This window comes from Spermophilus citellus, assembly GCF_964194105.1.
Source record: "Spermophilus citellus genome assembly, chromosome: 2".
NCBI lineage: Eukaryota > Metazoa > Chordata > Mammalia > Rodentia > Sciuridae > Spermophilus > Spermophilus citellus.
In genome coordinates, this window is record NC_138183.1 from 128,618,706 (window position 1) to 128,646,670 (window position 27,965).

Sequence of the window (27,965 nt, forward strand, 5' to 3'; positions counted from 1 at the left end):
ATTCCAGGTTCTTAGAGCTACACACCTCCATCTAACTGTAGGATCAAATTACAATGACATATTTACATTTCTTTCATGGGTGCTAGAAAATAGTATTTAATATAATAAAAGCCTGCAAATACTAAATTAGAACCTAGATCAGAGGACAATTCTTATCTGGACTTGAACATCTTTGAGGACATGGTAAAGCAGGCATTCACTTTATCTTTAATGTAAATATTAACTGAAATGCCATCTCTATATAAAAAGGTGAACAAATTATTATGTATACTGCTTGATGAATTTTTACAGTGAACACATGTAAGTTCCCAAATGTGATTACTCTCCTGACTTTCAATACCACACATAAGATTTACTTGTTATTGAATTGCACATAAATAGAATGATATATACACTTTTTGTGTCTGGGCATCTTACTCAGTATTGTGAGGTTCATCCATATTATTGGATATGCTTGCAATTTATTCATTTTATTGTTGTTTGGTATTCTGTTGTATAAATGTATAACCATTTATTTATCTATTATGCTGTAGATTTGATTGTACAATGCAATTATCATAGTAACTACCCAGAATTAGGTCAAATTTCACAGGTTAAGGGCACAGTTTTCATTAAGAGTCCCCTCGCTTCAGATATCAGATGCAAGCTCCGTGGTTCCCAACCTACCTATACTACTAGCTATAATTTAGGGAGCTCTCTATTGCTCTTCAGGTTTGATAATTAACTAGAATGACTCAATAAAACCTAGGAAAACACTTTATTTAATGATCACAGTTTTTTATAAAGGATATATATATCAGGATTAGCCAAATGAAGAGAACTAGGGTGAGGTCTAGGAGGGTCCCCAATGAAGCTTCTGTGTCCTCTCAGGATATATCATTCTCCTGGCACATTGATATATCATTGCCAATCATAGAAACTCATTTAAGCTTTGCCGTTCAGAGTTTTTATTGAGACATTATTATATAGGCATGACTGAATTAGTGGTCATGTGATTGGACTCAATTTCTAGCTCTCATTCTCCTCTGGGAGGTAGGGCTGGTATTAACTGTTTCAAAGCACCAACCCTTTTTTTTTGTGTGTGTGTGTGGTACTGGGGATTGAAGCCAGGGGTGCTCTACCACTGAGCTCTATCCCAGTCCTTTTTATTTTTTATTTTGAGACAAGGTCTCATTGAGTTGCTCAGACTGGCCTTGAACTTGTGATTTTCTCTTCTTAGCCTCTAAAGTGGTTGGGATTACAGGTGTGTGCCAAGCACCTGGCAAAGCACCAACCTAATCACAAGGTTGAACTTTCTGACACTGCTACCCCTGACTCTGAGTCATTTCCTTAGCATAAACTCAGGTAGGAGGAGGGGTCATGATGATAACAAAGGCACTTCTGTCACTCAGGAAATTCCAGCTACTAAGAGCTTTCCTCCCAGGAGCCAGAGACTAAGGTTGGCCAGATTCTTTATCTTATATCAGGATTGTTCGTAGTTTTGGGCTGTTTAAAAAGTGCCTGCTCTGACTGTTTTTGTACATGTCTTTGGTGAACACGTGTGCACATTTCCTTTAGGTGTACATCTAGGGGTGGAATTACAGGGTCCTATGTTATGCATATATTCAGCTTTAGGAGTTACTTCCAAACATTTTACTGAAGTCATTATATTGGACTTTGATTTTTAAGTTATTTGTGATAAAATATACCCTTAAATTATGAGACTTGGGCGGGACATAGTGGTGCATACCTGTATTTCTGGTGACTCAGAAAGCTGGGGCAGGAGAATTGCACCTTTAAATCTATCTATCCTGGGCAATTTAGCAAGACCCTCAGCAACTTAGAGACCCTGTTTGAAAATGAAAATAAAAAGGGCTAGAATATAGGTTAGTGGTAAAACTTGCCCCTGGATTCAATCTCCAGTACCATAAAAGAAAAGGAATATTATGAAACTTGGATCTGAATCACTGGATTATCTAAATACAGATCTCCTTACAGTGCTTTCTCTCTTTCTGGGTGAAGGGTGTGTGTGTGTAGAGTGGTGTGAGTGTGTTGTTCCTTTGATGTCCTGCATGAATGTGTCAGAAAATAAGAGCCTATAACTCACCTCTGTGCCAAATTCTAGTCTTTGATTTTATAACAAGAAAGTCATACAAATAGCAGATACTGTCTGCAGGAAGATAAGAATGGCAGAGATAACAGGCATCTGAGTTTTCCTGGTGTCTGTTGATCATCAGCTTTCATGATTTCTCTCCTGTGACTGTAGTTCTTCGAGAGCAAGAGAAGAATTGGCCCTGCTATGAATGTAACCGCCGGTTTATAAGCTCAGAGCAATTGCAGCAGCATCTCAATTCTCATGATGAGAAACTGGATGTGTTTAGCAGGTATGTATGAGGACAAAGGCTCACAAATCAGGTTTGGAATCATTTTTGTACATAGACTAATGAGTGTGTATGCTTACACAGGTAACCAGTTAGGTAGCTATTGAGGATTGTCTTTCATAACTAACCCCTTCCTTATTTACTGTTTATTGCTTTTCTAGCATAACCAATACCCAACAATGGAAAATCCCCTTACTTCAGTTAAGTCTCCCTTAACTAGAGATTATGAAATAGGAATCCTTCAGATAGCATTTAAACATCAGGGTAAGGGCATATTGGAGTAAGAGTAAAGACCCAGAGTTCAGTCAGAACTATTGCAACAGTTTAGGTGAGGAAAGAGTGTTCTTTAGATTAGATGGGACAGATGTAGGATTGTCCACTTAAAGAATTTGGAAAGATACAAGATGGTGTGAAACCTCACTTAGGAAAGTGGGAAAGAGAATATTCTAGGGAAGTACTGTACAGTTGCCTGCAACACTGAATGTCCATATGAGGTTCATAGTCATAAAATGAGAGACTACAAGCAAGACTGTATGTTGTTTTCGAGCCCCATCCAGCTGCTGCAGTGCAGGCAGGGAACTGGGTTACAAAAAAATGTGGTTTTGCTGAGAGCATCCAACACAGTGACAACAAAGAAGCAGCAACTGGGATGGGGATCAGAGAAAATACAAGGTATTGATTGCAGTGAATGACCTTGGAGGTGTGCTATGGACAAAGGAAGGATTGGACTGGGGGATGATGGGGGTGGAAGGGTTATTGAAATTGGGTATTGGAGAGAGTGAGCTGGAGAGGTAGGAGATAGTGTGTCAGAATGGGCCTTTGTGGAAACAGGGGCAGTGGGATTGTATTGAGGATGACAGGTCTGAGATATGACCTTGGGGATAAATATCTGAAGGTGATGGATGCAATGAGATTCAAGATATTTACTCCTAGGTTTTCCCACTTTTCATGGTTCTATTGTATCATTTTTTATATTATATTAGGATTTTTGACTTACACGCCTGCTGCCTCTGCTAAATTCTGAGGATAAGATCACCTTTAACTTGATATCTTTAGTGCCAAGCATAGTGTATGACACATAGTAAAGTGTTCACTTTCTATCTGATAAAAGAAATTTGAGACAAATGAGGAAAATCTGAATTTTGACTAGATATAATAATATTGAGCAATTACCTGATTTTTTTTTTAGGTGTGATAATGGTATTGTGTGTGTTTAGAATTTTCCATACTTAAGAGTGAGTAGAGAGCATGTGCCTGTAGTTCCCGCTACCTGGCAGACTAAGGCAGGAATTTTTTTTTTAATTTTTTTTATTGGTTGTTCAAAACATTACATAGTTCTTGATATATCATATTTCACACTTTGATTCAAGTGGGTTATGAACTCCCATTTTTACCCCGTATACAGATTGCAGAGTCACATCAGTTACACTTCCACTGATTTACATATTGACATACTCATGTCTGTTGTATTCTGCTGCCTTTCCTATCCTCTACTATCCCCCCTCCCCTCCCCTCCCCTCCCCTCTTCTCTCTCTACCCCCTCTACTGTAATTCATTTTTCCCCCTTGTATTATTTTTCCCTTTCCCCTCACTTCCTCTTGTATGTAATTTTGTATAACCCTAAGGGTCTCCTTCCATTTCCAAGCAATTTCCCTTCTCTCTCCCTGTCCCTCCCACCTCTCATCCCTGTTTAATGCTAGTCATCTTCTCATGCTCTTCTTCCCTACTCTGTTCTTAGTTACTCTCCTTATATCAAAGAAGACATTTGGCATTTGTTTTTTAGGGATTGGCTAGCTTCACTTAGCATAATCTGCTCTAATGCCATCCATTTCCCTCCAAATTCTATAATTTTGTCATTTTTTAATGCAGAGTAATACTCCATTGTGTATAAATGCCACATTTTTTTTTATCCATTCGTCTATTGAAGGGCATCTAGGTTGCTTCCACAGTCTTGCTATTGTGAATTGTACTGCTATGAACATCGATGTAGCAGTGTCCCTGTAGCATGCTCTTTTTAGGTCTTTAGGGAATAGACCCAGAAGGGGAATAGCTGGGTCAAATGGTGGTTCCATTCCCACCTTTCCAAGAAATCTCCATACTGCTTTCCAAATTGGTTGCACCAATTTGCAGTCCCACCAACAATGTACAAGTGTACCCTTTTCCCCACATCCTCGCCAGCACTTGTTGTTGTTTGACTTCCTAATGGCTGCCAATCTTACTGGAGTGAGATGATATCTTAGGGTGGTTTTGATTTGCATTTCTCTGACTGCTAGCGATGGTGAGCATTTTTTCATGTACTTGTTGATTGATTGTATGTCCTCCTCTGAGAAGTGTCTGTTCAGGTCCTTGGCCCATTTGTTGATTGGGTTATTTGTTATCTTATTGTCTAATTTTTTGAGTTCTTTGTATACTCTGGATATTAGGGCTCTATCTGAAGTGTGAGGAGTAAAGATTTGTTCCCAGGATGTAGGCTCCCTATTTACCTCTCTTATTGTTTCTTTTGCTGAGAAAAAACTTTTTAGTTTGAGCAAGTCCCATTTGTTGATTCTAGATATTAATTCTTGTGCTATGGGTGTCCTATTGAGGAATTTGGAGCCCGACCCCACAGTGTGTAGGTTGTAGCCAACTTTTTCTTCTATCAGATGCCTTGTCTCTGGTTTGATATCAAGCTCCTTGATCCATTTTGAGTTAACTTTTGTGCATGGCGAGAGAAAGGGATTCAGTTTCATTTTGTTGCATATGGATTTCCAGTTTTCCCAGCATCATGTGTTGAAGATGCTATCCTTCCTCCATTGCATGCTTTTAGCCCCTTTATCAAATATAAGAAAGTTGTATTTTTGTGGGTTGGTTTCTGTGTCCTCTATTCTGTACCATTGGTCCACCTGCCTGTTTTGGTACCAATACCATGCTGTTTTTGTTACTATTGCTCTGTAGTATAGTTTGAAGTCTGGTATCGCTATACCACCTGATTCACACTTCCTGCTTAGCATTGTTTTTGCTATTCTGGGTCTTTTATTTTTCCATATGAATTTCATGATTGCTTTCTCTATTTCTACAAGAAATGCCATTGGGATTTTGATTGGTATTGCATTAAACCTATAGAGAACTTTTGGTAATATCGCCATTTTGATGATGTTAGTTCTGCCTATCCATGAACAGGGTATATTTTTCCATCTTCTAAGATCTTCTTCAATTTCTCTCTTTAGGGTTCTGTAGTTTTCATTGTATAAGTCTTTTACCTCTTTTGTTAGGTTGATTCCCAAGTATTTTATTGTTTTTGAGGATATTGTGAATGGAGTGGTTGTCCTCATTTCCATTTCAGAGGGTCTGTCGCTGATATACAGGAATGCCTTTGATTTATGCGTGTTGATTTTATATCCAAGGCAGGAATTTGAGCTCAGGAATTTGAGACTAGCCTGGGCAACATTGGAAAAAAAAAAAAAAAAAAAGAAAAAGAAAAAGAAAAGAAAAAAAAAGAAAAGAAAAATTTTGTTAAATAGCTATGTAGAAGAGTTTGATATGATGGATATTCACAAAATATCTAAAAGATGTTTTGTGATGTACTTTTGAAATATCTTAATAAGGAATTTTTGTATGTTAGTCATTCATTAAAGGAGGTAAAATTTATTCAGTATCTTAGCCAAACTGTGGAACCAAAGTAGGTGTTCATCAATGGATGAATGGATAAAGAAAATGGGTATATGTACACAATGGAGTTTTATTTAGCCATAAAGAATAATGAAATTGTTAGTTGCAGGAAAAAGGATGAAACTTGAGAACATTATGTTAAGCAAAATAAACCAAACTTAGAAGGTCAAGGGTCATATACTTTCTCTCATGTGGAAGCTGGAGAGGAAAAAGGAAAGGTGGGAGGGATCTCATGAAAATGGAAGGGCAATCAGTAGGGGGAAGGGACCAAGGAAAGGAAGGATAGGAGGGAAAGGGGAAATGCTGGAGAATGATATTGGCCAAATTATATTATATTGTGTGCGTGAATGAATATGTCACAACAGATCCCACCATTATATGCAACTATAATGCATTAATAAAAAAATGTGGAAACAAAAGGGTTGTGCTAGTTACAATGTCAACAACAAGATAAAATAAAATAAAACAATTTGGTGTTTGGAATAGTTGAATTAGAAATTTGTATTAACCCTCCTGAAGATTTTGGTAAAACAAAATACTTTGCATTTAGCCACATTTTGTGGAAGAAATCTTGAACTGAGGTTAAGAGAGGAAGGCTGGAATCTTGTCTAAGATAACATGTCCTCAAAACACACTAGGCTTAGCATGTTCTGTCTGCATTTCTCACCTCCTTTCAGAAGCAAAATGTTGTCAGCACTTTGTGTTTACATAGCTCTTTTTTTCCCCCAGAATAATTTGAAGACACCTCTTTGTGCTTTAGAGAGGGCAAAGATAAGAACTTTAGAAAGTGTTTCCATTAGAGAAAAGAATCAGGGAAATTAATCAAGTGAGGGGAACTCAAAATCTGGGGTTAGTACAGACCATTTAGGGAAACATTTTATGGAGTATGGTGTAACTATAACTATCCGTAACCCAATCTTTTGTCCCCAGAACAAGAGGCAGAGGGAGGGGACGAGGCAAGAGACGATTTGGTCCAGGTCGAAGGCCAGGGCGTCCTCCAAAATTTATCCGCTTGGAAATAACCAGTGAAAATGGAGAGAAAAGTGATGATGGGACACAGGTACTGGGAATTGGGAAAGAACTCCTTCTTAAATGTTTGTTTAGATAACTTTCAGAACTCTGGCTGGATTTAAACACAAGCACCTTTCAGATGTTAATAGTCCTATCAAAGAATCAGAGCTTTGCTGCTTATTAACTTAAGTGGGATTGGAGAAGGGCAGAAAGCATGTATTTTCAAGTGTTATTCACAATTATTCACAGTTATTAAAAAACTCAACTTTGTTGCCCCCCAAAATTTGAAATTGGCCAGAGATATTAAAGAGGCAATTTTGTTTTATTAATTTAAACTATTACAAAATTTGATATTTGTGAAGGTTCATATCATGATCCTCCCCATTCAGTGGTCTGAAATATCTCGTGATTTTTGTATTTTGTGTGTATTTAATTAATTTTCCTGGAGGGAGAGTATTTTTTTTTTCTCTGAGTATTATGAATCTGGTCATTTAAAAATAAGCAATAGCTGGGCACAGTGGCTAGCTACTTGAGAGGCTGAGTGGGGAGGATCACTTGAGTACAGGATTTCAGGCCCTGCCCAGGTAATATAGCAAGCTGCTGTCTCTTAAGAAAAATTTTTTAAAAAGCAGCAATTCTAAATCTGAGCCGGAAGACCTTCTAGCACTGATCTCTATCTAGGTAAGTATATAATTCTTGGTTATTGCAATTTCAGGACTTGCTACATTTTCCCACAAAGGAGCAGTTTGATGAGGCTGAACCAGCTACTCTGAATGGGCTGGATCAACCAGAACAGACCACTATCCCAATCCCTCAGCTGCCACAGGAAACTCGGTCGTCTCTGGAACAAGAACCAGAAACTCACACCCTTCACCTACAGCCACAGCATGAAGAGAGCGTGGTACCCACCCAGAGCACTTTGACCGCAGATGACATGCGCAGGGCCAAACGCATCCGAGTAAGTGGGATGCTCATTCTTACAGCTGGTCTCCTTTTCCCCCTCAACGCTTGGTGTTCCAGCCTGTTCACCATCCACTTTGAAATCTTGTATCTAGCCTATCACATACTTGCAAGAAAGTTCTCTTTCTTAATGTTTCTGTATCCTATGGCAGGCTGGCATGGCTGGTCCTAGATTTTATCAGCCTGGATTTTGGCAGCTCCTGGATTAGTATAGTGAAAATAAGATAGCTCTTCACATCTCAAAGTTCATAGATTAGAAATGGAGAAATAAGTATACTTAATTATAATTATTATATATATTTCTTCTTTTATTTCTTTTTTGTGCTAGGGATGGAACCTAGGGCTTCCTGCATGCTAGGCAAGCACTATTCCACTGAGCTATATCCCTAGCCCTAATTATTTATGTTAATTATTTTAAGCCAGGCCTGTCTGTTTCTAATCATAGCTCTCAAGTTAATTGTGGGTAACTAAAGTTGGTTATCTACTATTTCCAAGGGGAGACTGGCAAGTGTCACTACTATTTGTCAATGCAAGAGGAACTGTGTTCAAATTGATATGACAGGCATAGTCCACACACTTGGGACAGCATGAAGTAAAGTTGTATGTCAGGAGCTAACTAACATCTCACTTATGTGACCTGTGTCTTGGCCTTAGATCATGAGACTACAGGGCTTCCATGATTTCCAGTTAAGATGTGTGTTTCTCTTACTATTTCACAGTCAGCATTTGAGTCTCAGTAACTGCAGGGATTGCATTGTAGAAAACAGTATGGTTTTGTGTGATGTCTATGCAGACAAAAAGCAGTGACATAAAACCCATGTTTGTGGCCAGCTGAAGACTTTGATTTGTACTTGACTTTAGATGAAAAAGATTTTTTACACAACTTCCCAGGCTTTACAAATTTTAAATGGATGATTGGTTTAGATTATGTTTCTTTTGGTCTTCTTCTTCTTTTTTTTTTTTTTTTAAAGATGATAAGTTAGACTGTATTCAGAGGGTCCATGGTAGTAGGTACAGATAACATTGCGAAGGGATCTTGCTGTGGGTAAGAGAAATTGGGTTCAGCTACCTCTTTTGGTTTTCTTATTTGCCTATAGGCTAGAAGGGACCTTGAAAAATAGTCCAGGCCTTCATGTAAAAATACTTTTAAACGTTCATAGGTACATGACAGCTTTGAGGGGCTCTTAAGAACTCTTTATCTCAGTACCCTTTATGAGGGTCCTATAAACTGAAACACATACAACTGTGTCTCAGTGTGTACTACTTCAAAAGGATCGATAAACATGTAAATATAGGCCAGAAAAACAAAAAGCTATGAATATCTTCTCATCCATTGTTCTACTTTATTTCCCAATCTTCACTTTTTTCTCTTTTCAATTACTATCTTTTCTGCTTTGGCTATTCTGATATTTTACTAAGTCCAGAGAAATGCTTGCTAGATTTTATTTTATTTTTTCTTTGAAGGAAAAGACTTTAAGCTTACACATGTAGTGAAGCTGTAGATGTATAAGCATAGTCTATTCTGTACTTGTTCTTGAAGAAGTTGGGGTACTGGTTCTGTATAAGTTTCCTTGTGTCACAACAAAAGCCACAGGCATATGGCTTTTAGAAGTCAGTCTTAGTTGACCTATCTTGTTTTTTCCTCTTACATATTCTAAAAAGCAGGGCTATGTATTTTTTCATCTTTTTTATCCAGATTGGTAATGACCAACTGAAGGGAAGTCTTCCAATCCAATTGGTAATGTAACTATTTTTCTCTCCTCTAATGCTGCCTGCTCAGTTGGAGCTGCAGGTAGGTTTGTTTCCTGTTTCACATAACAGAATGTTATTTAAGTGTTTGCCTGACCTGCTGTTCATTGCAACCTTTATTTACTAAATCCTGATGAAAAGCACAATTTGGTTGCTCCAATAAATGCATATTAATGAATAATTATAATTCATTTGCAAATAGATTAATGAGTAAATTATGGGCTGCATATTCTTCCTGTATGAAATGGAGGTTAGGACTAAGTGATCTCCAAGGTCCCTTCCAGCTCTAAAATAATTTGAATTACTTATGGAGTGGTACTGAGTTCTAACTGTCTAGGTATCTGACAGAACTTTCCCTTGAGCTCTGTATCTAGGAGCTGACAGTCTAAAAATAGCATTAGATTGTTTACAGTTATATGTGAAATGTAAAAGTACAGCTTATAATTGCTCTAGGAACTTGGAGGAGTGAAAGACTAAAGGAAGGTGGAGGAGGCAGGGAATAATTAATAAATGAGGGGAGACATAGACTGAGTCCTTGAAACAGAGAGTCTCTTCTAGAAGGTAAATCATCCCAGAGGAGGGGAGCCATCAAATTAGAATCCCAGACACAGGAATGTGCTTGGTGTAGTTATAGGACAGTGCAAACAGTAGCTTGACCCTAGAGTAGGTGGTAAGTGAAGGATAGTGGAAAATGAGGTATATTCAGCAAGTCTAGTCCACCAAAGGCTTTAAAATCCAAAAATAGTCCAAGGAAAAGTTGTTAAAAACAAACAACCAAGAAACAAGCGTGATGATTTTATTTCTTTTTAGGCTCAGGATTAAAATAGTACAAAAATTGGTCAATAATGTAGATTCCTTTAGCTTTTTTTGTTTGTTTCTGGAAATTAAACCTAGGGGTACTTACCAACTGAGCCACATCCGTAGCCGCCCCCTCTTTTTTTGGGGGGTGCTGGGGATTGAACCCAGATCCTTGTGCATGTGAGGCAAGCACTCTACCAACTGAGCTATATCCTCAGCACCTAGCTCTTTTTTTTTTAAATTTTGAGACAGGGTCTCACTAAGTTGCTGATGGCTTCACTAAATTGTTGAGATTGGCTTTGAACTTGTAATCTTCCTGCCTCAGCCTCTGGAACCACTGGAATTACAGGGCTGTGCCACCATACCAGACACTCCATTAGCTATTAATATCAAACTTTAGGAACATTTTAGAAACAAAGAATCTTGTATCAGAATTCATTGCAATGTGATTCACAGAACTTAACAAAAATAGTGTTTTGGCATCCTTAGAGCAGCAGATGTGCCATACATTGTGATGTGGTTGACTGACAGGTGCTCAGGGATCAGAAGATCCTGATACATCTATGTGCTTCAGTTGCCATGATTTCTTCTAGAAAGTGGACCAGTTGTGGCTCTACACTATAGAAGTTACCTTAGAGCAGAGCTGGCCTGCAAATGGGTCAAAGGATGGGAAATGTTTCAGCACTTTTACTACCTTGTAATATGGGGATCACATAAGTATCATTAGCTCAGAAATACAGGCTAGTTCTTGAGTATTTAGACAGTGTTCTGGGCTCCATGGAAATCAAAGGGATGATAAGAGTTGTCAATAGAGCTAAGGAAGTGGAGTCAAGAGGCTGCTCAGTTTAAATCAAGTGTCTGAAGGTATTCATGCTAATCAGAAATGACAGAAGACTGATTAGCATAATGGACCAAAGCAAAACTTAGCTCTGTATTTGGCACCCAAGGAGAAATGGAATCCTCAGTGGGACCATTGTCAACTGTTGTGCATTGTGTCTGTCCTTGGAAACTTGACCAAAGTTGGATAAAGGAAATTATTCTTCCATGGCAGACATGCTCTAAATCTTGAATCTTCTCTCAACCTAAGAATAGCATCTGTTTTATATGGCATCTTTCCATAAAGTTTTGAAAGTAGAGAAAATAGTAAGAACTTTTATGTAATATAAAAATGTGTCCAGATAGAGTAAAAAGATGAGGTGACAGCTAAGCATTATGAGGAAGTGAAAGCAAGCTCTGTGGCTGATTTGAAAAGGTCTGTTTGTAAAGATCTTCATGGATACTGTAGAAAAAAACTAGAAATAATTTTTTGAGTTTTATTTGAAATATATTTTATTAATTTTCAAACTACTATTGGATGTATCTTATGAGCTAAGCTAATCCTTTAATAAATGAATAAAGTATGATGTCCTCCCCCTCCCCTTAGCAGCCCCAGTCTGCTTGGAAAGACAGCAGAATTGCTATTTACCTACTCAAGATAAATGAGTAGGTAGCATCTTTAAACATCTCTCCTAACCCTATTAGAGAAAGCTAGAGAAGGCAATTTTCTGTTATATGGAATGAAGTATGTTTAGAAATTTTAATAAATTAAATATAAATATTTTGCTTTCCTCCCAAATGATTATTTCACATTAATGTAGAAGTTGCTGATAAGTAATTAAGAGTTAAAGTAGTGTTCACTGTAATTTCTTCATAGCACAAAGATCTCATTAATCCTTCAATTACTACTCCTTTATAGCTAACAGACATACTCACTCAACAGGTGTACTTTTTGAGGGATTTTTCTCCCTTATAGCTATCTACAGCTTTCCATTAGTGTTTTTGAGGAACTTATGAATGAGTCTTCATAATAGCACAACTAAATATTCTGTATTCTGTGTGTGGAAGATGATTCTGTAGATCTGCTCCCAGTGGAGCATGGATGTTTCTCTAGCAATCGTGATGGATTTGCTCTGAATATCCATCTTCTCTTATTTGAATCCCCTGTAACAACTGCATGAGTTTACAAGATGGCTAATCAGCATTAGAAGTGCAATCTGTGACTGCCAAAGGCGGGGGTGGGGTAAGAGAGGGAGGAGGAAAAATTGCCCTAGTTAGACAGGAAATACAGCAATAAGTTTAACTTTGTTAGCATGGCATTCTAACCAGTAGACCTAACTGGCTACCCCAGGAATTTGTCCTCTGCATTTTCTAAGAAGGAAGTAATGCAATGCATATATTCTATTTATGACGTGTCCTTACGTGTCATGCCTCATGAACAGACACATCCACATAAATCTGAATTCTTCATCCCCCTTTCAGTTCTTTCTTTTTAAATTGAGATCTGACATTACATAGCATAAAATTCACTGTGTGTCCATGTATGTGTGTGTATATACATACATACACATATATAAAAATTTTTATGTATGTATGTATACATACATATATGTGTATGTGTGTGTGTGTGTATATTTTTTAAAAAACATTTTTTTGTGCTGGGGCTAAAACCTAGGGCCTCTCATATAATAGACAAATACTCTACCACTGAGTTATGCTTTCAGCCTTAAAATCCATTCTTTTATTATTTTATATTATTACTATTTTTTTTTTCTTTAGGGGTATTTTACCCAGTGGTACTCTTCAACAGAGCTACATATCCAACCCTTTTTGCTTTATTTATTTTTGGGTACTGGGGGTTGAACTCAGGAGCACTCAACCGCTGAGCCACACCCCCAGCTCTCTTTTGTATTTTATTTAGAGACAGGGTCTCACTGAGTTGCTTAGTGCCTCGCTTTGTGAGGCTGGCTTTGAACTCATGATCCTTCTGCTTTAGCCTTCCAAGCAGTTTCAATTACAGGTGTTCACCATTGCGCCTAGCTCTTTTTATTTTTATTTTGAGTCAGAGTTTTGCTAAATTGCTGAGGCTGGCCTCTAACTTACAAAACTCCTGCCTCAGTCACCCAAAACACTGGAATTACAGGCATGTACCATCGCACCCAGCTAAAATTCACCCTTTTAAAGTAGTTTTTAGAATGTTCCTAAAGCTGTATAGCTATCATCACTATACCTACATCTATCTATCTATCTATCCTTATCTTTATCAATTTATCTCAAATCATCACTATAATTCCAGATCATTTTTATTACCCAAATCCATTTCTCCAACTCCTGGTAAGAACTAACTACCCTTTGATTCTTTTTATTATCTTTTTTTTTTTGCTAGATGTTTTAATTACTCTTCAAATTCTTTCCTATCAAGGGCTTCAGGAAATAATTCTTGACTAATGTGCTACAACCTCATTCATGCATGTGTCATTTACCCCGAGTCCTTTTTTCCAAATATCCAAATTTTGTCTTTTTCCACTCTGGAGTTTATTTTCTTATGCAAGTCTTTGTTGGGAATGCTTTTTTGAATGCCATCTCAATCTTAAAAAAAAAAAAAAAAAAAACCAAAACCAAAACAACAACAACAGCAACAAAAACACGTATACACAGACATAAACCACAATTTTTTTTCTTTTTAAGATAAACTTTTTTTGGGGAGGGATTCATTTTCAGCATTTTCACCAGAAAAATCTTTCTACTGTGAATGTCCTGCAGGGATCATCCTTTGTTTCCCTGTGGAAGTGTGATCCACATACATACTCATTTCCTCACTACATAATTGTATTTGTGTATGTCTTTCAGAATGCAGCTCTTCAGCATCTGTTTATTCGGAAGTCCTTCCGGCCTTTTAAGTGTTTGCAGTGTGGGAAGGCCTTCCGGGAAAAGGACAAACTGGACCAACACTTGCGCTTCCATGGGCGGGAGGGGAATTGCCCATTGACCTGTGATCTCTGTAACAAGGGCTTCATCAGCAGCGCCTCCTTGGAGAGCCACATGAAGCTCCATTCGGACCAGAAGACTTACTCTTGCATTTTTTGCCCAGAATCCTTTGACCGCCTTGATTTGTTGAAAGATCATGTGGCCATTCATATTAATGATGGCTACTTCACCTGCCCAACTTGTAAGAAACGGTTCCCAGATTTTATCCAGGTGAGTGTCTGCTACTGAGATTTCTGTCTGCTTCCTTCTTTTGGTAAAAGAAACTGATTTTTTTTTTAAATGCCTAGCACCTGCATTTTCATAATTTCTTTGAAACAGCTTTATAATTGAGAACAATATTTTTTTAAACTACTTTTTAGTTCTCAGCGGACACAACATCTTTGTTGGTATGTGGTGCTGAGGATCGAACCCAGGCGAGCGCGCTACCGCTTGAGCCACATCCCCAGCCCCTTAAACTACTTTTGATAAACAATAGTATTATAACAATTATTCAGATCAGTCATTGGTATTTAAACATTCAAGTCATATTGCAAGTAAAAAACATCCAGATCTGGTTATAATTTTTAAAATGTCTATTATAACCTTGTTAATATCCATTTCTCATATATTACAGAGAATCTATAAAAGATATACTCCCATTTTCTGGAAACATCTTCCTACATTGTGGTTTCTTATCTTACTTTATAAGGTTATGCATTTTGGAAGGGAAATAAGAGAAAATATATTAGTACTTAATAATTTTTTTCAAGCACTGACTGCTTCCCTGTAGTATATATTGTCTGTTGGAACAAAATAGGTGAAGATAAATTCCAAAATATTCATTATTCCATTTGGACTTTAAATGTTTATATTTTTATATGCTAGTCAGTGAATAATTAAATAACTTGTAAAAATACACTTAATGAAATTTCCAAAGCACAAGTAGACTAGGATTTAATTATAGTTCTACTAGTGTTTCGTCTTGGAAATTTTCATACTTCACACGAACAATTATAAAGTTTGCTAAGGCAGAATTGAAACTCCAAAAATAATGAAGCAAAATGTCTTATAGGAATAGTTTCATCTGACTCACGACTTAGTTATACCCATAGTTCTTTCTCATGTGATTTTGATGGCTGTAAGTTCAGAAGCTATATTCTTTTTTGAGGGGTGAGGGTATGCTGGGAATTGAATTGAGGATGAAGCTATATTCTTTAATTAAGGTTATCTAAAAGCAAAGAGAATAAATCCAAATTTAGGAGAAATGACCCCAATGCTGTAATCATATATAGGTAATGTTTTCTTCGTTATCTAATTCATGTATTTAATTTTTCAGAAATTAATATTTTTGTTTGTTTGTTTCAGTGCTTGGGGCCTCATACATGCTAGGCAAGTGCTCCACCATTTGAACTATATATCCCCAGCCCTACCCAGAACCTGATTTATAGGGAGATGTAAAAGGATCATTTACTAAAAGGGGCTAAATTGCTTCAATATGTGTTGAAGGCAGAAAAAAAATGAGGAAGAATTATTTTTTGTCTTCTCATAGATTATATTAGCAAGATTTAATCAAACCTAAAGGAACCCTGCTTAGTCTTAAAAAAAGAAAAAGAACATGGGCAACATTTTGTTCTACTCTTCAGGTCATCTGGGAGGTTAAGATTTGAAAGGTTTTCTGGCTTCTTGTTTTGTTTCTTTGTGACAGGGACAGTATGTGGTATTGAGGCCAATTATCACATCTGATTGGAAGTCATGGCCAGGTTGATGAAATCCATGGTAATGCTTTGGCTCCCTCTAGCGTTGATAGCTACCTTTGATCATTTCTTTTGGTGTCAGAGTCCCTGAGTTTTCCCGGTTTTTACTGCCAGGTGAAAAAACATGTGCGCAGCTTCCACTCAGAAAAGATCTACCAGTGTACAGAGTGTGACAAAGCCTTCTGCCGCCCTGACAAACTGCGACTCCACATGCTCCGGCATTCAGACCGAAAAGATTTCCTATGTTCTACCTGTGGGAAGCAGTTTAAGGTATGAAGCCAACAAACAGTTTGAAGTGTGGTACTCCCAGGCAATGGAATTATGTTAAGCTAAGGATACATGCCTGTAGCTAAGGGGTGAGGATATTGCTCCATGGTGGAATGCTTGTCTAGCATATGTGAGGCCCTGAGTTCTATCTCTAGTACTGCCAAAAAAAAAAAAAAAAAAAGCCTATTAATTTCACCAGTTTACCACTCACTTTTGAAATACTGGGCTTGGGATGAATTTTGGGCTTCATGTTTGACTTAGTTGTTTATAATATTGAAGGTCATCACAATTATGTTTGGTAACACATATACAACAAGATATAAGCTTTGAAAAGTACTTTCTCTTTCTCTTCACATCCTATACAAATATACCCTATTTATATTAAGGAAAAAGCTTACCTTTATTTTTTTCAAAATAACTAATTCAAGTCCTCAAATAGACTAATAATGCATATCCTGAAAGAATCCAATTGTATATTGATTTTAAGAGCAAATGTATACTAAATTGCTCTTGAGGAATTCCTGAGATCAATATATTTACATACCACTCAAATCAAGAGATTTTTATTGAACACTTATTAAGTATTAAGAGCCTGTAATTGAGCTCACAGGTAGTAGTACTCTCATCTAGCAGGTAGGAAATGTGAAGAACATTGAGAAGGTGAAAGCTACTTTGGAGAATGTTAATGATTAAAGTAAAAAATAATAAGTATCACTAATCTCCTGGAATTTAGAAGACAACAAAGAAAAGCTAGCAGGAGGCTCAGAGATAAGAGTTGCATAAATAAATGTGAAAATAATAAAAATTATATATATATATATATGCAGATATATATATATATATATATATATGCAGATATATATATATATATATATATATATATATATATATATATATATATATATACACACACACATGCATGCAGAAATCAGGCAATTCTACAGAAATGTTATTGAGAGACACTATTGAATATGATTGTTGATCACAGTATCATAGAAATTGGAAAATAATCAGTAGTGGATATTTAGGAAGGGAAAACTCAGGTTATATTTGTATAGGATTTGAAGACAAAGAGAAACAGGAAATACTTTCAAAGCTATGTCTTGAGGTATGTGTATTACCAAACATAATTGTGATGACCTTCAATATATTAATAACATAGTTTAGAACTGTGTAGGGGACTCTAATGTGAAAAATAAAAGTGGTCTGGGTTTTATCTGCTTTCTTATATATTTATGGTGCTGGTTACCCTTTTCATGCTAGATTCATTTTAATACCTATAAATATAAAACAAAACTTTCTGTTTTAATTTTCTCCTTTAATTTCACACACTATATTAGATAGGGTTCAATCAGCAAGGTAAAACTACCATAATTTTATAGAATAAGGAATTTTCTTAAAGGATAAAAAAATTAATTATAGGAGAGGTTAGAGGAGTTAAGGGTCTGAAGGGAGAATTTGAGGAATCAGAGAAGTCTCCAGCATAACCTCTGAAGCACTGCTGTGAGTGGACAAATGGCAGCTTACCTGGGAATCTGGGTACTCAGGCACCTCAAACTGCAAGGTGGGCTCAAAAAGGAGAGTTGGCACAGTCCATGGAAGTCCATTGTGGCTGCATCTGGCAGCCTGCATGGAATTGACCAGCAGGGTCAGGAAGAGAGCTGGTGGCTGAGTGGGAGGGAGAGAGGATTAGTGGGAATCCATTGGCACCTCCATACCAATACCACCTCCAGATGGCTTTGTTCCTACCTCCCAATCTGGTGCCAGTGTTTCTTTTGGCTAATTCTAACCTGGAACAATGCTTGGAAGGGGATTCCATTTAAACACAGTTCATCTTAGTCAAGTTGACACACTGCGAAGCCACCATATACCTATACTATATTTTTTCAGATTATAACTGGCATAATTTTTCTGAACCAATCTGATGTCATGACCCTTCTGAAAAATCCTTTAATAGCTACTCATACATATGGATCCCAGAGCTCTTGCCACCTAAAAGGAAGTATAAGATCTGTTTTCTCACTGTTTCTCCAGTTTCCACTTTACTTTGCACTCTGACTTTATGAATTAGTTGGATCCGCTTCATCATGGGGTACTGTCTTTCCTTGGGCCCTTACTTTGTTACCCCTCACAACCCCTGGCTTTAAATAAACTTTCAGACTCTTACCATTTCACCTGGCTAGTGTCACTTCATTTGAGACATTTCTTGGTCCCTGGGTTAAGTGTTTCTTCTATGTATTCCCATAAGACCTTTTCGTGGTGTCCCTAATACTTGTGTATTGCAACGGTCTGTCCTGCTAACAGTAATTTCCAAGGGGGCAGCATATATATAAAGATAAGGTAGGACTTTCTGACTTTTACCTTAATTGTAAAGTCAGACATTAAAAATATTATTGATGCCAGGCGCAGTGGTGCACGCCTATAATCCCAGCTGCTCGGGAGGCTGAGGCAGGAGGATTGTGAGTTCAAAGCAAGCCTCAGCGAAAACAAGGTGCTAAGCAATTCAGTGAGACCCTGTCTCTAAATAAAATACAAAAAAGGGCAAGATGTGGTTCAGTGGCCAAGAGCCCCTGAGTTCTGAGTTCAATCTCTGGTAGCCAAAAAAAAAAAAGAGAGAGAGAGAGAGAGAGAGAGAGAGAGAGAGAGAGAGAGTGTGTGTGTGTGTGTGTGTGTGTGTGTGTGTGTGTATTTGATATTACAATAAAAGAAAGGACAAAGTGCTGAGGGGAGTTCATAGATGAGCTGATATTTTTTACTTTCCAGTACTGGGGATGGAACTGTGGGTTTCGTACATGCTAGGCAAGCATTCTGCACTGACCTACACCACCAGCCCAAAGTGACACTTTTGGATTCACTAAAGGATGGGGAAGAGTTTGCCAGCTGAAGAAGGGAAGTGGATGAGGAACAAGGGAGGAATGAAGACGTGCAGAGCAGAGGGAGCAGCAGGGACTAAGGAGATGAGATGGTGAAAGGTAGAGTGGGTGAGGCGCATGGGAAGAGCCTAGTGGTGGGATGAAGCCAGAGAGGTAAGTTAAGCCAGTTTATTATGCTGAGTAACCAAAGTTTTGGTGAAGGGAGCCAGAGACTTTTTGGAGTAGAGCTTAATCTCAGGCAGAGGCTGTGGACAGGAAGAAGAGAGTCCATACTGAAGGCAGACATTGGAAGGAGAACTCCCAGGACCTGGGGTCTGGGTGAGGGTGAAGGAGGGAGGGTGGATACCAAGGAGGTACATATGGGAAGGAGAGAGAGTGGGGAGATAACAAATCTGGTTTTGGAGATTTGGGGCTGGAAAGGAGCCATGGAGATTTGATATTCAAATCTCGTCACTATAAACATGGCATGATATAGTATTAATATGATATGATTTATGATATGATATAGTATTAGCTTTGAGATTTAGGAAATTATTTGGTTAAGGGGAATTGGTCTGTTAAAGGGAATAGATGGGAGAAACATTTGAGACTGATGGTCAGGAAAAAGTGGAAAGGTAATGGTTCTTTATCATTGTATCTGTAATGAGAGAAATATTGTTATTTAAAGCAGTGTCTTTAACCCATTTTTTTTTCCTGAGTATTTAACCCAGGGGTGCTTTACCACTGAGCTACATCTCCAGCTATTTTTATTTTTTATTTTGAGACAGGGTCTTGCCAAGTTGCTTAGGCCTTGCTTAGTTGCTGAGGCTGGCTTCAAACTTGCAATCCTCCTACTTCAGCCTCTTGAGTCTGAAATTAACAGATGTGCACCACTACAACCAACCTTAACCCAAATTTTACTGCAGACTAAGAAACTCTGAATATTCTCTCCTGGGTGTTCTAGGAATGAGAGGTGGTAGAACAGGAAGAAGAGCAGTTATATCCATAATAGAAGAAGTGAAGGGTACCTCACATTGGAACTCAGCATCTAGCATGATTCCTGATGCTTGGTAGGCACTCCCAGAATATTTGTGGAATAAATGTGCTGGAAAAATGAAGTGTTAAAAAAATTCCCTGTTCCAAAAGACGGGAAGAATTATTTTTCTTTTCTTTCTTTTTTTTTTTTTTTTTTTTGTACTAGAGATTGAACCCAGGGGCTCTCTACCATTGAGCTATATCCCCAGTTCTTTTTATTCTTTATTTTGAAACAGGGTCTTACTAAGTTGCTGAGGCTGCCCTGGAACTTGTGATCCTCCTGCTTTGGCCTTCTGAATTGCTGGGATTATAGGCATTCACTATTAAGCCCAGCAGAAATACTGTTTTTTTTTTAAAAAAATATATTTTTAGTTATTGACAGACCTTTATTTTATTTATTTATTTATATGTGGTGATGAGAATCAAACCCAGTGCCTCACACATAGCAGGCAAGTGTGCTACCACTGAGCCACAGCCTCAGCCCCAGAAGTACTAGTTTTATAGGAAGATTGAAAATCTTTACAAGACTAATAACAGTTTAATGATATTTTAAAGAGCAGAGAGCCCTACTGGATAAGGGACTTGGCAGTTGTTGAATTTGTTTTTATTCAGGATGTGTTCAGCTAATTATCTCTCTTTGGCCTCATATCAGCTTGATGTCTACCTGTAGTGGACAGTACACTTGAACTTCTAAGTCCACAAATGGAGAGATTTCTTACCTAAGTTCATTTGCGATTTAGAAGGAAGTCATTATGTTTGTTGAAATGTATGGCTTTTGTAAATCCAGTATTGGCTATCCTTCGTTATCAAAACTATAAGTTTTGTTTTGTGGTACTGGAGATTGAACCCAGTGCTCTAGCACTGAATGATATTCCCAGTTCTTTTTGAGGTAGGGTCTTGATAAGTTGGCAATTCTGGCCTTAAACCTGTGATCCTCCTGCCTCAGCCACCAGAGTTGATGGGATTACAGATGTGCAGCACTGCACCCAACTTGTCTTATAGTTCTTAATACCTAACTTACTCCATGTACCCTTTGTCTCTACATAAATGTGAAATCTTTCTTCTCAGGTATCAGTATGATACATATTTGGTGGCCACTTTAAACCAAGGCTCATTAGAAGACACTAATTTGCTGGTGAACAGATTCCCAGTCACTTTTGTCCCAACACTGTAGACACTCAGATGCCTCTGAGTGAGTTGTGGTGATTGATGATTTGTATCGATATTTTCTATTATTCCTTCAAATAAAAATGTTTTACCCTCACTCTTATTCCTTTTCCAAAACTTCTTTTCAAATAGCGAAAAGACAAACTACGGGAACACATGCAAAGGATGCATAATCCTGAGAGGGAAGCCAAGAAAGCTGACCGTATCAGCCGCTCCAAGACCTTCAAACCTCGAATCACATCCACGGACTACGACAGCTTTACCTTCAAGTGCCGGTTATGCATGATGGGCTTCCGGCGACGGGGCATGCTGGTTAGTGCCAGATGGAGGCAGGTTCCTGCCTCCAAACCTTATTTTTGTCAATGTTGATGGCTTTGGTATTTTTTTTTAATTTTTTTATTATAATTTTTAACTTTTTTTTTTTTTTTTTTTGTACGTGGGTGCTGAGGATCGAACCCCGGCCACACGCATGCCAGGCGAGCGCGCTACCGCTTGAGCCACATCCCCAGCCCTGCTTTGGTATTTTTATTCTGTACTAAGTTATGTTTGTCAGTAGCTTTTATCAATAGCTAGGGGAAGAAACAGGTTAATAGTTCCCAATTTGGAGTTTTCTTCTTTCCAATCTGCCTTTGCCCTTCAGTACCACTTCTTAGGTGACACCTCTTCCTCTTTTTTTTTTTTTTTTTTTTTTGTGGTACTGGGGATTGAACCCAGGATTGCTCTACCACTGAGATACATTGTCAGCCCTTTTTAATTTTTATGTTGAGACAGGGTCTAGCTAAGTTGCTGAGGATGGCCTCAAACTTGTGATCCTTTTGCCTTCTGAGTAACTGGGATTATAGGTATGGACAACTGTTCCTCTTTTGGGTGACCTTTAAAAGAGGTCTTTTTCTGCCACCATTTTTTTTTTTTTTTTTTTTTTTTGGTGCACTAGGGTTTGAACCCAAATCCTCATGTATATTGAACTTGTGCTCTGCCATTGAGCCACACACCCAGCCCTCTACCACTTTTCATTACCAGTTTTGTTTTTTTAACCCTTCTTAATCCTTTTGCTCTTGTCCTGTTTTATTTCCATCCTTCTCTTTTATGTTCCTGAATATTATTTTTGGCAGGATTTTTGCCTCCTCCCCAACTGTCCCCCATTTTTGCTTCTTTTTTACCAGCTAGGGAACTGCAGCAATAGGAGAAAACTCTCCATCAAAGCAGGGTATGTGGTCCCAGACTAGAGTCAATATCAGGATAGTCATTTCATTTCTCTCAACTTATTTTGACTCTGTATATTGCAGAATATATTTCTGCAAGAGCTAGAGAGTCATAGGACAATATTTAAAATTCAGAACCTTACTTTGTATCAATTCATTCAGTGTTCTCAGTAAAGCTAGAGCAACTAAATTCCAATGAAAGACAGGTTTGTATCAGGAGAATTCATGGAAGAAATTCATGTTCATGTGATTTTCCTTTTTCTAACAGTATTTCTTTTAGCTAGAGACTATTGATGGGACCTGGAGTGACCCATTTCCCCCTCAGTTGTTTGCCAAGCTATTAGCAACTATTAACATGCTTTGGTATCATATGGGTCTGATGATGTTGGTTCTGGGCAAATACCTTATTATTTTGAGGCATTGTGTCAGAGAATTTTAACTTCTAGCACTCATCATCAGAGGCATTTATTTAGCTTTTGTCTGTAATGGGGTCTCTTTCTCATTTGTTCTTTCTTTCTTTTCTTTTCTTTTTTTTTTTTTTCCACTTTAGGTAAATCACTTATCAAAGAGGCATCCAGACATGAAGATAGAAGAAGTGCCAGAGTTAACTCTACCCATCATAAAACCAAACCGGGATTACTTTTGCCAGTATTGTGATAAGGTGAGAGCAAAATATCCTTCCTGCTGTGCCACTGTGGGAGCCCTGCTCAGAGCCAAGTGTGTCTATGTGTGTAAATATATACTAGTTACTCTTAACAGATGGTTCCCTGCTTCTTAGTAGTTTTCCATTCAGACCAGAAAGGGCTACAAATGTAGTTTCATTTTTAGCCAATTTTTTTTCTTAAGAATTTGTTTTTCTTATTGTGTCTTCTCTCTATGACTTTTGTTACAAAAGAAGAGGCTTGTTACCAAGAGCCTAGAATTTGAATTCATTTTATTCCTAAGTTCTTAACATGAGAGTATTTATCATCTTACTTGTAAATATGTGGTAGATCTAGCATTTCTAGAGGACTGAGTGGAATGTGAAAAAGTTTGTGATGGTAGAGTACTCTACTTATACTATTTCATTCTTAATTTTTGTGCAGTTACAAAAAAGACAGAAAGAGAACATACTGTTTATTATAATAGTGTGTATAATATAGCCTTGTAGAATGTAGTTATGTCAGATTAAAAGTAAAGAACATGATTTAAATATAGAGTCCCTACCAAAGCTACTAGTTGCTATTAAACTTGCCATTTGAAGATTCTTTGGTTCCTAGTAGTTGGTCACATACATCATATGAGAGCTTTTACAGATAGACTAAAGGATGTACTGGCCTTAAAAACGAATCTCTATTTCTTTATGTCCTCCTTTTGAGCTTTCAGGTAAAGGATATTTTTACAGTTAAAATCTTAGATATATACAGAAAAATTCAAGGAAGATGCCTGGCATATCTTTAGTATGTTCTTGTTTTATTCTGTGTATTTATGTATATTATTCTTCAGAAGATCTGTTAATATATTTTCTTTGGGGCATTATCATTTTTTTTTAATTTCCTTAGAGTGAAATTGTTAGTTTGCTTTAAGCAAGAAAAAGGAATTGTACACTGCTTTCATGGCAAAGTATTTGAACTTACAGGTTTATAAAAGTGCCAGCAAGCGTAAAGCCCATATTCTGAAGAACCATCCAGGAGCTGAGCTCCCACCAAGCATTCGGAAACTTCGTCCTGCTGGTCCTGGAGAGCCAGACCCCATGCTGAGCACCCACACCCAACTGACGGGCACCATTGCCACCCCTCCTGTCTGCTGCCCTCACTGCTCCAAGCAGTACAGCAGCAAGGTATGGCACCACCTTCTGACCACATCTGACAGCAAAACCTCTACATGAGGTTTTCATGTCTTAACAGAAGGTGACTACTCATCCAGGTGGCCGAGAGGTCTCCTTTCTAATTGATGGGGGATTGAAAGAGACGTCATTCTAGTCCCTGTAAGCACTGAATTCTCAGTGCTACTCCTTCACTGCAATATTATCAGAACCTCTAGGGTAGCTCCCGCAGTGATGAGTGGGAGGAGAATGTTGTAGACTCCTTAGAGTTAGTGCCTGAACACTTGACTGTTCTCTTCTGCCCTTGGCCTGCTGAGGGTCTCAGATTTGAATATTCTGCACTCATAGTTTATAAGCTTAGGCTTATGGAAGCATTATGTAGGAACTGAAATGGTGGTTCTTGAAAAGGGGGTCATTTGTGCTGGTGATGGGGATTGTGACTGATTGTTATGGATATTAAGTGGGTAAGAGATGCTGTGAAGATTTTGGACTTGCCGGATGGTGTAGGATCATGTAAGTTTTTACTTTTCCACCTACTTTTTTTCTTTTGCTTTCATATCCTTATATTACTTTTGGAAATGCAGGCATAGAGTTGGTGTTGCTCTGATTTTTCATTTTATTTTAATTACTTAATTAACTTGAAAGATGGGGTTAACTATGTTGCTTAAGCTAGCCTCAATCTCCTAAGCTCAAGGGATCCTCCTGTCTCATCCACCCAAGTATCTGGGACTACAGGAGTATGCCATGGAGCCTGTCTGATTTTTTATTTTGCAAGGGCACAAAATAAAAGACCTTAAGAAACGTTGGATGGTTTGCATATGAAAAGGATTAAAAACAACTCATTTTAGTAATTATTCTTGATTTTTTCTTAAATTTTTCAGACCAAGATGGTCCAACATATTCGAAAGAAACATCCAGAGTATGCTCAGCTTCCCAACACCATCCAGACGCCCCTGACCACAGCTGTGATCAGTGCCACCCCAGCTGTTCTGACGACAGATAGTGCCACTGGAGAGACTGTGGTGGTAAGTTTATGACTAGGAGAGCGTTTAACTTCCTTTGATGCCCATCATATTTATAAATACTCATCTTGTTATTTTAATTGGCTGCAAATAGAGCCCATTATCATTCAGTTTGCTATATAAGGCATTATGTTTGTGATTGGGTCTCCTAGTCAGTGTTTTCCAAAGCTCTCTGTCAAAGAAGTAGCAAGGAATTCTCAGTGCTACTCCTTCACTGCACTATTATCAGAACCTCTAGGGTAGCTCCGTTGAGCAAGAGATAGGCACTCAGGATTATTTTGTATTTCCATGATCCATTGGCATGATTAATTAAATTTTAACAGGATTTAAAAGCACTGAAAGAGCTACAATCAGTAGTTTATCAACTAAAGTGTTCTGTGTGATTTTTCTAGACAACAGACCTGCTAACCCAAGCGATGACAGAATTGTCTCAGACCTTAACAACTGATTACCGAACACCACAGGGAGACTACCAGAGGATTCAGTACATCCCTGTGTCCCAGTCTGCATCTGGGCTCCAGCAACCTCAGCATATACAGCTTCAAGTGGTACAGGTGGCCCCGGTACTGTGTGACATTTACTTCTGTTTATCTTTATAAGCATTATATTGCTATTAGCCAAGATGGTAGCTAGAGTCAATGAAAGCACCCAGGTCTCAGAAATGGACATAGGCTCTACATAATGTGCTTCTGCATGGAAATTCTGGATCTGGGGAATTTGTAAAACACTATTGCTACCGTCCTTCCCAGGGTGATGCAGGCTCTGGACTTGGCAGTGTAAAAGATTTCTTTCTATCCTAGTCATGACATTTTAGGCTCTAGCATACATAGTGTGCAGGTACTAATGACACCTAGCCTCTTATGAATCTTTGTGCTGTAGCATCCAGGTTGACTACTTGATAATGCACTAGTTTGAATAATCCCTATTTGGGTATCAAATGGCTTGTATCATTTGAGAGGTTGTAAAATATAATTTTGACTCAGTCTATGACTATTTATTAGTATCTTTTTAGTATAGAATTATAACTATGTTCTTTCTACTAGATAATGAATAGCTCATTCTTACTCATTAGGGAGCAAAAAGAAGAAATCCTCTCAGAACTATTGTTTATTTATTTGTGTGTTTGTTTTGGTAGTGAGGATTGAAATTGGGTGCTTTACCATTGAGCTACATCCTCAGCCTTTTATTTTTTGAGACAAAAGTCTTGCTAGGTTGCTGAGGGCCTTGGTAAGTTGCTGAGGCTGGCTTTAAACTTATAATCCTTCTGCCTCGGCTTCCTGAGTTGCTGGTATTACAGGAAGGCACCACTGTGCCTGGCTCTTTCCTTCGTTTATGCTGTGAGAATGTATATTCAAAACACAAATGAACTTGTTGCTTTGAAATCAGTTGGTTTTGAAAATTTAAAACCAACATGGAAGTTACCACTGTCATTCACTATTCTTTTTTGCTTTTGCAGCACTGGGGATGGAACCCAGCGCCTCATGCATATTAGGCAAGTGCTGTACCACTGAGCTACATGCTTAGCTTTTTAAATTTTACTTTGAGACAGGATCTCACTAAATTGCCTAGACTGGCCTTAAATTTGGAATTCTTCTGTTTCGGCCTCCAAAGTAGCTAGGGCTAGGATTACAGGCATGTGTCACTGTGCCTGGCAACGATTCTTTACTCTTTTTCCCCCCATATGGAACAGTTCTTGGCTTTATGCTAAGAATCTATGAGGCCCTGTAGTTTTGTGTTAAATATGATGTGAAGAAAGGTGAGGTGGTGCATGCCTATAATCTCAGTGACTAAAAAGGCTGAGGCAGGAGAATTGCAAATTTGAGACTATCCTCAGCAACTTAGTGAGATCCTGTATCAAAATAAAAACTTAAAAAGGGCTGGGGATATAGGTCAGTAATAGAGCATTCTCAGGTTTAATCACCAGTATCACAAAACAAAGGAAAAGAACAACAACTACAAACATTCCCATGATATGTATATATATTGACTCTGGAAAAAGGGGCCAGCAATACTTTGGCTAGCTTTTCAAACATGTTTGTGATATGTAAAAGGTCAGGGACCACTGTTTTAGTGGGTTTGAACATAAAAGCACTACTGTTATCTTCATTTTTCAACTGTTCTAATTAAGACTACTATTAAAATGGGCACCCACATTTGGAAATGATTATTGGCAGATCTTTTAAAGTAATTCTTTTTTAATGAATAGCCAAGGATTTCACGTATAATTTTGTACCCAGAATCACACAGTAGGTTGGCAACATTTAATTTTAAAGGGAGACAGTATCAGTATAAAATATATAATTTTTCACTAAAGCTTTAGTATACATTTTATACTGATGAATTTATTATGATTAAGAGGCACTTCTCTCAAGACACTATAATAGTTTGTGTATAACTGCTCATAAAATGTGGGATTTCTTGGGCTGGGGTTGTGGCTAAGTGGTAGAGCACTTGCCTCACATATGTGAGGCACTGGGTTCAATTCTCAGCACCACATATAAATAAATGGATAAAATAAAGGTCTATCAACAATTTAAAAAATGTGGAATTTCT

At 37.8% G+C, this 27,965-nt stretch overlaps 1 protein-coding gene across 1 annotated transcript in view; it reads left to right on the plus strand.

The window, feature by feature from the left end:
* The window catches only part of PRDM10 (PR/SET domain 10), a 118,212-nt gene that overhangs the window by 78,380 nt on the left and 11,867 nt on the right, over nucleotides 1-27,965 (plus strand). The window contains exons 11-20 of the mRNA XM_081280058.1: nucleotides 2,246-2,363; nucleotides 6,939-7,068; nucleotides 7,735-7,977; nucleotides 14,193-14,540; nucleotides 16,178-16,333; nucleotides 21,517-21,696; nucleotides 23,137-23,247; nucleotides 24,205-24,405; nucleotides 25,272-25,415; nucleotides 25,805-25,975. Coding sequence (XP_081136184.1) covers nucleotides 2,246-2,363; nucleotides 6,939-7,068; nucleotides 7,735-7,977; nucleotides 14,193-14,540; nucleotides 16,178-16,333; nucleotides 21,517-21,696; nucleotides 23,137-23,247; nucleotides 24,205-24,405; nucleotides 25,272-25,415; nucleotides 25,805-25,975 — 1,802 coding nt within the window. The remainder of the gene's footprint in view (nucleotides 1-2,245; nucleotides 2,364-6,938; nucleotides 7,069-7,734; nucleotides 7,978-14,192; nucleotides 14,541-16,177; nucleotides 16,334-21,516; nucleotides 21,697-23,136; nucleotides 23,248-24,204; nucleotides 24,406-25,271; nucleotides 25,416-25,804; nucleotides 25,976-27,965) is intronic.